Below are 14,017 nucleotides of genomic sequence, written 5' to 3'. Positions count from 1 at the left end.
CTAAAATGAGGGGTTATTGTTTATATACATGATGAAAAAGCCACACACTGTAAAAAATTACTCTGTTAAAAGCGGGATTTGACCCAATGAGAACGCTTTAAACCATTCCATTATCCCACTGAACTCTCTGTGAAGACCAAGGAATCTCATTTTTTGAACGACTTTAAACGTTTGTTGTGACGTCAATCCTTATCTTATGTATGAAGGGTCCATTCGTTTCTGATTAATGTGAAATTTATTTTCTAACAGTTTCGTTCTTCGCCTTTATTTCAAATACACGATATGTTGCTAGTGGGAGAAAAGGCAGAGTGGCGACGTCAGTTCTCTTGGACACAAACATGAACAACAAAACAGAGTTTGCACTAAGGTGAACAGGTGGGTCTAATTGGGGCATTTCGAATACGAAAGTTTTTTGAGGCCTAGTTATGTCAATGTGACAGAAATTGTATAGTCTACTATCAGACTTCCTACAGATTATATGTAGGCTTCAGTGAATTAAGATGTACTGTCACGCATACATACCTAATTCTAGACCGAGTCACCGTCCATAATCTTGTACACAAAGTGTATGCTCATGTAGTAACCTATATGGAGGAAAAACCAACTGGACTCCCATTGGCTGAAAGCACCAATGCTGATGCACTAAAACTTCGTGTAACACCGTCATGAAACATCACCCATACTACGTATTATATTCCACTATGCTAATAATGCGACTCAGCCGGCAGGAAAGGGCATTCATTGACGCTTATTGTGATGTAACGTTTTTTTTTTTCATTTGTTTGAATTGACACCGCGCGATTCTCGAAAAAGAATCGATAGTTGTTATATAACTACAAACACGTTTAAGTAGGAGAAACAGCTAGCAACAGCTGACTATTGAAAAAAAATCGACGCGACGATCCACGCCTCGCCGATTCTTTTTCAAGAATCAGCTGTTGATCGTCGTTTCTCCACTACCGAATCATGGTTTAACGGGGCTCTTGTACAACAGCCTTAGTCTTTCATGTTGTAGTCGTAGTCTTTCACTCTGTAAAGTGCAGTATTTTTGTATTCCGAATCTTTTCATTTCTGCAATTTCCCCGCATTCTGTCGGCTCTGTGTTGTGATGTCGTGACTGATGCTATCATTCATACAGAACTTCCTTTTGATCATTGTCAGTGGTGTTCACAACATCAGGCTGCAAACATCATGTCATCTTGCAAACACATTGGTCAGTAAACAGCGCATGCGTACTGTTTGTAAACATGCCGAAACCAAATATACGACCCAATTCAGAAGTATTGAAATGGAACAAGATGTCATGCAATTGACTTTGTACTCCCAAATACAATAGCAAATCGCTATAACGCGTCAACAACAAAACAAAGTAAATCTAGATCACTGATATTGAAGCCGATTGTCACGCCTACGGGTTAACAGTTTTCGTTCAGAACTGAAAACTTATATTATTATTATTTCAGTATCAGTGCTACAGAATGAACGTTCTACATCCAGACTACAGTCAATTTCTTGTCCAAGTTCATGTGGACTACCGGCATGCAACAGCAATTAGTTTTTTGTGTATTTTATTACAGACCACGAGTTTCAAACGTCACCATTTTTAAAGAGTCTGACTACTTTATCACCTCAGTGAATTCCGAGTGAATCAGCTGCGGAAGTTTTATGTGCTGTTTCCATTCCTTTATATTTTACAGAAATCTTTGTTTTAGATAAATTATTATGGCAAAATTTTATATGCAAAAATAAATCAAAGAAAGTGTATTTAGAATGTTTCGTTAGGTTGCTTGAAAGTGCCATGAGTAAAATAAATGTCACTTCTTGTATACAATTTTTTCTCATAAATTTTATGAAATTTTGTAAGGCGTGATATTCATGCCATGAGCATTTGATCCAAGGCTTCTTCTTCCTTAGCAAATATTTGCAAGATATACCTTACAACATCATTTTCTGTATGTTGTTTTGCAGCTGGTAATATCAAAAAAGAAAGGGATACTTGATATCGGGATGACTACATGTATTTTCTCAAATGTAAAGCTATTACTGACACAGGAATGTCTACCGTCTATAAGTTGATCCCCTCACCACCCAGTTTAAGTGGTCAAAAACTCGCTAAGCCAAAGTTCTCCACTAAAAACTATTTATTTGCAAAGAATGACTATAGGTTCAGCTGTCCGGATGTTACGTTTAATTATAGACGACGGCATAGAAAGTAAAACCAGATCAGCGACGACAGTGTGATGGCAAACGGTTACATGTAACACAAATACGATTTATTATAATCACTTTTATTAATGCACGTTACACTGTGCTCTCCTTAACGAAACAGTGTGTGACCACGGTTTTAAACAAACTGTCAGTTTGGAACGACATACATAAAGGCTGACCTCAATCAAGTCCTGGTATTAAAAATCGTAGTTTTTTTTTTTTTTAGCAAAACAGGAAATCTGGTGTGCTCTAGCATATTAAGAAAGGTACAATATACTGTACGATGTTTGGTGAGATAGATACACGTAGTTGTATTCACGAAGCAATCTGTTTTACGGCTTTATATGAAGTGGCGGTTTGAGTGGGTGCATAGTAACAACAAAACGGGATACTGCACGCTTCTCAAACAGCGAGAGGACGCCAGCTGTTACGAGTTATGAAACAATACTGCAGTTCCGTTAGACGTCTGTCACAAGTTTAGACATCCTCTGATGTCACCGGGAGGTAGGGACAAGAGCACATCGGGAAGTTATTCCCGGTCGTTTACCTGTGACCCATAATCCATTTATCGGAATTGTATCGACCAGTACAATTGGAATTGTGCGTGGCGGAGCAGAGCGAAGAGAGGAGCTTTGCTAACTGTGGCATTATCATTGGGTAAACCTGTAAACGGTCAAATCCCTTGGTACTGCACTTGGCCTATCCGTCGGCTACATAATTCAGGAAGCCACAGTGGAGAGCGAGCCCGTCCTTCAGCGCAATCATGGCCTAACTAATTCAAGCTCGCCATGTTTTGAATGGATATGCAGGTCCGTTGGATGAAAAGGCAAGGCTGGTGTTCAATCAGCGAGCTGAAGCTGGAAGTGTATAATCGCCGTGAAAAGGTAATATGCCATGGTTTTTATATTCCTACTTATTTTGTCATGAGACGTTGAACAGACTTTGTGCGAAGTTCATAACTCCTACGCATTGGACTATCTCTTGTGCCTGCTCACTTGTCAATGTTGGGTAACGCAGAATCTTGTATAGAAAAGAATTAAGAATTTATCTCAGAATACGTGTTTCTTTCCGATAGGTATTACAGCTAATATACAATAGTGTGGAAGATCGCTTTTCATTCCTCGGTTTTGTTCACTTTTGTCACACAGAGTAGTTTAGCTCGCACGTCCCGTGAAAGAGGCTTGGTGTGTGTAAAGATATCATGTGCTCCGACTGAAAACCGTAACGCATGACCTTACGCAGATTTTAATGTTCGTGAATGTATTTATAGCAGTGCTTATAGACCGTGAGATACTTGTGTTTGCATTGTCGGACACACGACACGTCGGTTCAATCCCAGGCTTGGGTAGAGATTGTTCTACAGATTACCCTTCTCGGGGCCTTGTTGGCGTGGTGGAAAAGCTCAACAGGCCCGTTTAGGTGGTATAACACAAAGCTCAACAGGCCCGTTTAGGTGGTATAACACAAAGCTCAACAGGCCCGTTTAGGTGGTATAACACAAAGCTCAACAGGTCCGTTTAGGTGGTATAACACAAAGCTCAGAAGGCCCGTTTAGGTGGTATAACACAAAGCACTTAGATAACTTGCACTAATTACCAATTAGTTATTTCACCAATTATAGTGGCATACAAACCAAAAACCTTGTGCTCCAATAATTAACTTAACGTAAAATACGAGTAGTGTAACTCTGGAAAACGACAAGCTCATATTGACTCAGTATTCTAGTACTTTATTTTGCCATTCATGACAAACACTGAATTTCATGGTGAACTTTAAATATAGATAGACAAAGCCACCAAACAGACTAAGTGTTAAAGTTCACAATGAAATTTCACGAAATATTAAACTTAATATGGTCATGTACTGAGTAAAACATTCTTGAGCACGGTGTTGAAATACACCAATCAGTCAATCCTTAAATCTGCTTCCCTAGGTGTTTGGATATTGATTTAATTCATTCTCTGAGCGTCTTTCCAAAATGGGATAAAACTGAAATAAAAACTGATTTCAGTTTTTGGTGGTTTGTGTTGAACGTTGCGTTATGACCAGGACTTATTGGTTTATTGACGTGGAAAGTCCTTTTGGACTGAAGACTGGAATACGAATCTTTGCTTTGACGATTAGATTTGCACCAATGCAGTCGCTGTGAATTCAAACTCATGTTGGCTTCTTCTCCGGCCGAGCGTGGGAAGGTCTTCCAGCAACTTACAGATGGTCGTGGGTTTCCCCCGGTCTCTGCCCATTTTCCATTATGCTGACCACCATCATATGTGAAATATTCTTGAGTACAGCATAAAACACCAAAGGAAAATTAAATAGGCCTTTGATTTTGGGTATGGGCTTTTGCTGATTTTTCCGTGTTAAACGTTGTTCCTTTAAACGTTAAAATGGATCTTGCGATGATCGGATTGGAACGCCCTTTACGGACTACGAATGGTATACAAATGTCGGACATGACGCTTATATTTACATTATGAAATACAATGATTATTGGTTAGGACGGCCCGATGGGCAGGACATCTCATCTACTGGTACTCCGTTTAGGTCTCGAAACACATACTATATGATAACAAGAGAACGTCCGCCATTCAAAAAAAAATTAATGAGTCGACACCAATGTCTCATTCACTTTAAAATACATGTAGTCATCCCGATGTCAATTATATAACGGGCACACATTGTTCATCGATGGTTTCTGTTGAATGTCACGAGCTAATATATCTTTCTCACACAATCCAGGATAGATTTTGCCACATTTTCTCTAGTTTGCTCCTGCAACACTCAGTTTCCACCTTTATGTAGGCCGAACTATGACCGGACACCTCACGTTTTCAATCATCTGACTGGCTTACGTCCATGTGTATTTTGACAGAAACTCTTGCGATAATACTCGCCCGTAAGTGGGAAGGTCTGCCAGCAACCTGCGGATGGTCGTGGGTTTCCCCCGGGCTCTGCCCGGTTTCCTCCCACCATAATGCTGACCGCCGTCGTATAAATGAAATATTCTTGAGTAAGGCGTAAAACACCAATCAAATAAATAAATAAATCCTATGATAATAAAGAACAGTAACGAAACAAAATGAAAGTGACACTAAACAGTGAAATTGTTCAGAATTTGAAAACACTGAATCTTTGCACGCCTATTGGCCTACCAGACACGGAAATTAGAAATAGCGGACCTTCGCTTCTTGTTTTATATTATGTTCGAGAGGCCTAACTGAAGTGGCAGTATATGGGAGCTCTTCTGTACATATGTACCTATTAAACACATGGAACAGCAAAAATTCAGGGAGTTATGTAAAAATGAGTGTAGAAAGGGGGATATGTTGGGGGAAAAAGGACATTGGAAAATTTGGTCGGTAAAAATACATATGACATTGGATGAAAGTCATAGTTCTTATAGTTTGAAATGTTATATTCCACTACTTCACTGATCCAACTTTCGTCATTTTTTTATGTTTAGTAATCTTCTATGCTTAATTGTACATTCAGCCAGTTTTATGTGACAAAAGTTTATAAGGCGATAGGCGAGGAACTAGGGCGTAATCATATTTGATTGTTATGTCAGCTTAATGGGTGGGGAATCCGACGTGTTCATGGCAATCCATTGGTAAGTAACTGAGCGACTTACTCTTACGTGTGACGTAAAGACGTAAAAGCCGCTTTGGTGGAGGAATGTGCGAACGGCATGCGTTGTCCACCGCACATGCCAAGACCAGGGAAATACACCATTTCCCCTCGAAGGACGAGACTGAATCAGTACCTCATGTGTCCTCATAAATGAAATCATATCCACCTTGACAAAGACTTGCTCACTACAATGAATACGAACACACGATCTAAACAAATGGGTATGGTAAATTGTTTTTAGGGGCCCTTCACAGAGCACATTTCCGAAAATTCCAAACACGTAGCTTTACACGCACACACATATAAAGCTATATAAACTAGCACAAGGAAATCAACCGTCTACACCTACGGCAGTACAGACAGTATGTAACAGATGTTGATATCAGCGCAGGTATAGAACTTCTAGCTATACTGAACCATTTAATGGTCCGTGCGTTTGTTTATTTATTTGTTTGTCTATTAGATCTGTTTGGAGTTCGCCCTTACGGGAGAAAACAGTTAGTTTTTATGACGGTATACAGAATTTGCGCAGAAAAAAGAACAAAGTTTGGCAAAAAAACATCGCACCCCTATGAAAAGATGCATTCTAACACGCAATCTGATTACCCACCCGCTAAGTGCATGTTCCGAATTGTGACAAATGTACACCATTGGCTGGATCGGACTCTAACTCGCATCGACAGCACTGACGTCGAAGCGGAGTGTATATACACCATTCTAAATCTTCCTGGATTTGCCGCCAGCTTTGGACTGTCAAACAATAAGCCAAAGCAAGAACTGATAGAGCTGAAAGTAATAGCAAAATCAGTTTTCATTAGTTTCAAAGGCATTGAGGGAAATGTTTTACCACATAATGAAGATATGCATTAGTGTGTCATTAAGTCAGTCAGGATGTTTATATGTACTGTTTTTTTTTTGGGGGGGGGGGGTTGTTCTCAAAAATTCTACAAGTTCAATTCCCATCAGACGATATTGTCAGACCGATGTCGACGATAATGGAGTTTGTCTTACAGCTTTTAGCATGTGATATGTGTTCATGTTGAGCCGAGATTTAATAAGAGAACGGCACTGAAATCCTATAGGCAGATAAAAAGGCAGATTGTGGATGTGAACTAAAAAGGGTGTCAGACGGATTTAGGGTTTTCGCATGTTTGTCAGCTATTTACAAAGGAATTAAACGCAATTTTGGCTCGCAATGAACACCTCTTGAGTAAAATCTTGGAGATTGCGTGTCTCCTTAAAGCTTGGAGTGTCCAGCGTTATGTAATGTTACACTCTTATGACGACTCATACCGCTGTTGCTTTGACGATATCGCCACTCAGGCAGCCTGTCGCCATAAAACTCGCTTCATTCCACACAAGAATTTGATACACTCTGCCGACTTCTTAGAGTGAACGTCAAATAAAGTGAATTCATTGCACGCAATATCAGGTTTGACAGGAAGATATAGAGAAGTTGTTTTGTCTCCTTGGATGGCGCCATTTTAGGCTGTAACTTCTGCGAAAATCGGATCTTATCTAAATCACATATGGGCAAACTGTACAACGCATGTTTCTTCTTGATTTGTATCGTTCAGCTTGTCTCTGTGTTTGACAGTTATGAAAGCCAACAGTGTAACAAAATCAGACCACAAATCTTTTTGTAAACGCCAGACGTCACATGACCACAAATACAGTAAACCGGAAGTAATTGTCAGGAGTTATTACCATGGAGACCCTTGCGGGGTTCTTTTTCAGTGTGCAGTTTCTATATGCCCAGCCGATCAAAATTTCATGGCTAAGAGTTTCTGAACAATCAGATTAGTCTCTATCTGGATTATGATATAGGCCTATAGCTTGAGACCAGCTTTACATGTGCTTTCGGCTGTCTGAACACAGCTTGGTTTACAACCTTCCGCTCCCTGGTATGCCTGTTTACTTAGGAATTCATTACCGGCGTGTTTTACAAGTCGCTTTAATGTACACACTGCTGTATAATGAGCCGACAGCCGCTGTCTGGACTAGAGTAGCGCTGCAATCCGCACTGGGAAACTGCAAATGTCACCAATAACTGTGTGCTCCAGAGACTTACTGGACTTGTTCTACATGCCCTCGTCAATCCCACAACGCACTGGTTGGTCCTATTAAAGGCTTGGTTGTGTTTGTATTGTTCCTCTTCTCATCCCTAATCGATGTTTCTGCTTTTAACTCACATACTGTAAACTACGGTTCACACTAAACAAACAGAGCCAGTTTTTAATCTGAGAAGTTGAAGCATGTTGATCAGACACACTTAACCTTGTAAGAATTCATGGTATTTGCACTGTTAGGTATGGTAATATACAGTAGGAAACATTTAGTAAACAGTGCAATTTTTTTTTATTAGTCCCCTCTAAGGCCTATAAAAGCTAATACTGTTAAGTCTTCACTTCTGTATTCAAACTACTACATATAAAGCAAATAGTGTCAATATTTACATTTTAAATAAAACTAAATTTATTTATTTATTTGATTGGTGTTTTACGCCGTACTCAAGAATATTTCACTTATACGACGGCGGTCAGCATTATGGTGGGTGGAAACAGGGCACAGCCCGGGGGAAACCCACGAAATAAAACTAAATAGTTTAACATTAAAGCGCGGGGAATTTGCCTTACGTACTGTAATCGTCAGGTACCTTTCACCATGACGACGGTGACCACTTTTTGCAGGATTCTAAAATCAACATTAAGAGGAAGAGGAAGAAAACTGATATGCGTGTGGATGTAAAGTTACAAGAAGGCAAGTAAGCCGCCCCGCCCGAGCCATTATACTGATATGAGTCAACCAGTCGTTGCAGTATCCTCTTCATGCTGAACGCCAAGTGAAGAAGTTACAACTTCCTCTTTTAAAGTCTTAGGTGTGACTCGATCAAGGATTGAACCTGGATCTACCGGTCTCCGAAGCGGACGCTCTACCAACTGTGCTATCCGGTCGGTTATTTAGTAGCTGGATGCAAGCTATATTATAGCTTAATTAAATGACTTTATAATCACGAACTGAATTGCACGGCATGCATGCACTGCACATGCTTTCGGTGTGATACAATCTGACAACCTGATAGTGTATTATGTATACACCTGATCCTGTGGTGTGCTCTAATTCATCTGCTTATGACTGATTAATGGATTAATCGATGGATCGATTCATTGATTTATTAATTTATTTTCTGATTAAACAGATATAAGCCTTGCGGTCTTAATGTAGAGACAAACAGCTTGTGCTAAGGCATATTACCAAGGTTTTATAGAGAAGTGACATGTGTTATTGTCGAAGGTAATAATCCCACGAACTCGTTAGAGCCTCTCGCGCATCTGATCCACCCCTGTAAGTTTGAATTACAGCTCTTGTGTCCGTTATTAACCCTACGGGCGGAATCGGCGCCTCTTGGAGGATCAGACCCTCTTCCGCTTGTCTGGAGCGGTCCACGAACACACAAGGCGCCCGAAAACGTGACAGCGATGAACACAGCCGTGTGCTGAGCCATCAGTAGCGATCAAATCGCAATTTCAAACGTAGCCTGCACGAAGTACACCTTGTGCATTACGAACAAAAGTTTTGTTCCAGTCACTGTTTCCAAAAAAACATTGCTACATGCTTTCAATCGACGACACGCAGCTGTCGCGTCTATCATCAAATCATTAATGTAACTACCTGTGTAACACGAAATTCAGCGCTCACAGTACATATAAACAAAGCGTTATATACTCATGAAATTGGCATTGCTTAATGGTATTCACTAGAGGTGTCTATGCTGAACTATTGGTGAACCAATCCTTCAGGTCCCTAATGACCCAAACCTACTGTTCGCGAGTGTATTGTAAATACTGTATCAACATGTATCGATATCATGTTGTTGTCATAATAGACCTACAGTAATTATAATCGATTTAGTGTAACATGTTTTGTGGATGACGAATTTGACTGGTGTGCAACTGGGTAGAGGATTTAGTTTAGAGAGTAGAAAGTTCACATTTGTTGGGATGAATCAATGTCAAAGCCGTCAAATATCTCACACTTGCCTTCGTGCACGTATGTCCAAGCTGGTCGTGCATGTGTTTGTCTGTATGCTCCTGGTTGAACGACGGTACTTAGTAATTTTTCAGTCATATGTTGATGAACGGTTGTGAGGTGTGTGTATATGTACTGAGTCTCCGATTGGCAGGGAGAATTCACGCCGTCAAAGTTCTGTCGCCACTGCAGTGTCATACCGAAGACACCAGACATGACACCTATCCCGGTCACATTACACCGGCACCAGGCCAAGCAGTCATGTTTCCTTGCTCTAACCTCTCAGTGCGTCAAATGTATGACATAATCATTTAAGTGTCCTGAAAATGTTTTGTTTTTTTTTTCCTGTTTTTTCTTAAATCAGTGTCCAGAAAAGAAAATGGCATTTCCTCAGTCTAACCTTACATAATTACAGCACATACTGTCGCAATTGCAATTTCTAAATTTCTTTACCATGGCGTTTGGGGGTTTGTTGGTGGATGGACGGCTTGGAGAAATCTACAATCTTCGCTAAGCGCCTGGCTCCGGGATCATGACATGATCTTATATTGAAGTCAAAATTTCAGTCAGTAAACTTGGTATATTGCTTTCCATTATTTTAGTCGAAATTTGCTTTACAATAACTTTCCTAGAATCTATGCTATTAAACAATGTTTTGACCTTGTTACGTAAGAAATAGCAAGTTTAAAATGATTTGAAATTTAGACTTAAGTCTTAGCTCGTTTCGTGATCCTGGAGCCCGGCATACCTCTTGTCTTAAATAGGGAGTTTAACTAGCTACAGCTGGGTTATTGTTAGGTCGACGGTTGTGAGAGCAACGCGTTATACCAATGTGTCAGCTAGAGTTATACTACATACATTTTGTTACGTGTAATATCTATCACACTCAGAGACGAAGCATTCATTACTGCTTTATGCATATTTATTTTTCAGAACCAGCGGGCAGATCGTTGCACTGTAGGCTTACATGTTTCATGATGTGAATGTAACTGTTATATATTGACAAGAGGCCTTATTTCACCGGTTACGTCTGACCATTTTCCAGTTATAATACTGTCGTCGGAGCTCATGTTTTACTATCTAGGATGTAAGCCTTTTATCATATTATCTCTGTTGCAGATTATGTCATTGGAAGTGGTGGGCCTCCGGACGAGCACGCTATGATGTGAGAAGGTAAAATCACGGCGGACCAATGGCAATGCGAGCATATCGTTTCTTTCGAACGTCCATGCACAGGAAGTCACCTAGTGAGTTGCCGGAAGAAGACGGCCATCAGCGGACAGAGGACAAATTCAAGGAGAAATGTCAGAAATGCGGGAAGAAACTGCTAATGTATATGTTCTCGCACATCGGTCTGACTGGACTGGTCGTGGGATATTCCATTTTAGGCGGAGTAATATTTCAAGAGTTAGAGTCGCCTTACGAGAAAAGAGAAAAGGCGGTGGTAGGACACATTCGCGCTGAGCATATCCAGAGATTGTGGGATGAGACTAGCAAGTTGAATATTTTGTACAAACCGAACTGGACGACTGTGGCTGATGTCATCTTCAAGGATTTCCAGCACGAAGTATTTATAGCCGTGAAGGAGAAAGGCTGGGATGGGACAGAAGGTGTCAGCACCACAGACTTACAATGGACGTTTGCAGGAGCGTTGCTCTATTCAGTCACTATCATCACTACCATTGGTAAGTACTGTGTTGTTTGTTTCTATATTTTTATTTGTTTATGGAAATTGTCAGCATTCCTATGCTTGGATTATATTTCGGGACCCTGATGACAGTAGTCCTTGTGTGGTTTTTCATGAAGTTCACTACAGACTCACTCGGATTCCACTGATATGACAGGTGACACACTTGGTTACTGGTCGTGTACAGCCATTCGTCTAAAACAGTTACGGTCAGGCCTCAGACTAAAAGGACTTACTTAAGACATGCTAAGTAGTTAAATTGAACGAGGTCTTTTCGAATGTAATCTCTGTGATAATAGAAGGATGTTTAAGACAATTGTTACATAATTTCGTAACATAGAAGCAAAGTCTTTTCACCACGTAGAGAGGGAAGATCCACTAACTGCAGTGATTTCGCTCTACGGAAGCAGATGTCATTTGAGGAGCTAATAAATTTTAGGACTTTACTGTTAAAGATCACGATGTGGCTTAAGACGGAACGGTGGACAACGATTGATCACATTGGCTTACTCAGAGTTTGTGAAATGGTGGGTATCATGTCTTGAGCCTTCGGTATGATACTTTAGTGGCGGCAGAACTTTGGCGGCATGGGCTCGCCCTGCCACAACAAGACACAATATATGTGCATACAGGTAATCACTTCTCATCGTCACATGACTAAAAATTTTAAGTTCAACGTACATACATACGCATACCAATGAAATAACCATTTTCTCATCGACAGGCTACGGTAATATTGCCCCGAAGACATCGTGGGGACGTGTGGCCACCATAATCTACGCCATGATTGGAATACCGTTGACTCTGCTTTGCTTGGCTAACATCGGAGGCGTTCTGGGCAAATGTTTCAGGTTTCTATACGGGAGGATCATCTGCGGACTTTGTCGTCGGCGCCGAAGACAACACGCTGTAAAGATAGCAACAAGAACAAGGGAATCAGGATCACAAGCTGAAAACCGCAAATGCAAGACAAAATCATGCTGCGGGAAAAGAAAACGTTGTGGTGGATGCTGTGGCGGCGATAACAAAACAGAAGAAGCCGAGCAGACAAACAGCATCAAGGAACCTGTGGAAATTACTGTGACATTTGAGCCCGGGTCAGAGTATGATAACATACACGATATCATTCGGGTGCCAGTTATCGTCACCATCGGCATAATGGCAGGCTATATTTTCGGGGGCGCCATGTTGTTTACTTTGTGGGAGAAAGACTGGGATTACCTAGTCGGCTCATACTTCTGCTTTATCACTCTCAGTACAATTGGATTCGGAGATTTTGTACCAGGGACCAGCATACAGTCATGGGCAAGCCAGGAAAAGCGGATAATCTGCACTTTGTACCTGTTATTTGGACTGGCACTCCTAGCCATGTGCTTCGACCTGATGCAGGAACAGGTCCGCTATATGTGCAGGCGATTTGGGTTATGGTTAGGGATTATTGAAGACAAAGAATCGTGATAAGCGAAATGGGTGATGGTGTTCGTTTTGTTTATGTTTTGTTTACGGTCTGTTTATAATAATAATAATAATAATTATTATTATTATTATTATTATTATTATTAATTTTTTTTTTCAATTTAGCATAAATATTTAAGTGTCGGTGGCCCTTTCTGCGTTTGTTATCTAGATTCACTTTTTGCAAATCAAGTCCTGAGGCGTTTGAACCTCAATTCTCTGAAAGGAGATAACCAGACATTACCAGATGCAATAATCCCTACGAAAATGTGTGTTTTTTTAATAGTTTTTACTGTGGACTTTACTGCAACATAAAGCTTTGGATGGTTTATATGACTGGATTATTTAAAGCGACTAATGCCATATTTGTAGTTTACCGATAGATTTATATCGTTTTCAACCAGTGTTTCTTTGAAACGGAGTACTCAAGGACAATCAGTTTCGTCTGCAGTTGGCCTATATTAGTCGTTCTAGGATATGATTAAATGCCAAACGATGTCTGCATCTGGTATCCTTTCCAGTTGAACAACCAATGACCCTTTAATTTGAACTTAAAATGAAAAAGTGTTCTTATCTTGATGCGATGCGTACACTGGTACGAGTAAGGTTTTAATATAGCCGCTTAAATTATGATTTTCCAAAACATTCTGGCTATCTGATGGAGAATTCATGTACATAGTTCAGTCTGTTTTTACATTGATGTTGGAAGCTTGGACTATATTCTATTTTAACAACGGTAAAACTGCAGACAATGTAAACTGTGCTATGAGCCTACATGACAATGTAGAGGGCATTTTATCAGCACTCATAGAATCGACCCAGCCTAGAACGACAAGACTCGTGAGACAGTTTCTGTCAACTTCCAGCCATAGTACAGTTTGCTCTTTTTGGATGGCAAGATGATACCGGTACATTAAATGGGCTTGGGTGTGCCTCAAATACGCTGTCTTTTCAATGCTTGCGGATGATGTACCAGGTCTGGGGTCATTGGTTAATGAGTTTTAGTCT

General features: G+C 40.4%; 1 protein-coding gene across 1 annotated transcript; it reads left to right on the top strand.

Moving 5' to 3' along the window:
* The first annotated feature begins 2,832 nt into the window (after positions 1-2,832).
* Positions 2,833-13,012, top strand: LOC135477163 (TWiK family of potassium channels protein 7-like). The gene is made up of 3 exons (XM_064757318.1): positions 2,833-3,092; positions 10,987-11,552; positions 12,279-13,012. Exons 2-3 carry the CDS (start codon positions 11,060-11,062, stop codon positions 13,010-13,012), a joined length of 1,227 nt encoding a protein of 408 aa, XP_064613388.1. The 5' UTR covers positions 2,833-3,092; positions 10,987-11,059.
* Positions 13,013-14,017: the final 1,005 nt, after the last annotated feature.

This window comes from Liolophura sinensis, chromosome 10 (genome assembly GCF_032854445.1).
Source record: "Liolophura sinensis isolate JHLJ2023 chromosome 10, CUHK_Ljap_v2, whole genome shotgun sequence".
Classification (NCBI taxonomy): domain Eukaryota; kingdom Metazoa; phylum Mollusca; class Polyplacophora; order Chitonida; family Chitonidae; genus Liolophura; species Liolophura sinensis.
The sequence above is the reverse complement of the archived record's forward strand: the minus strand, read 5'-3'. Positions and strand labels throughout refer to the sequence as shown.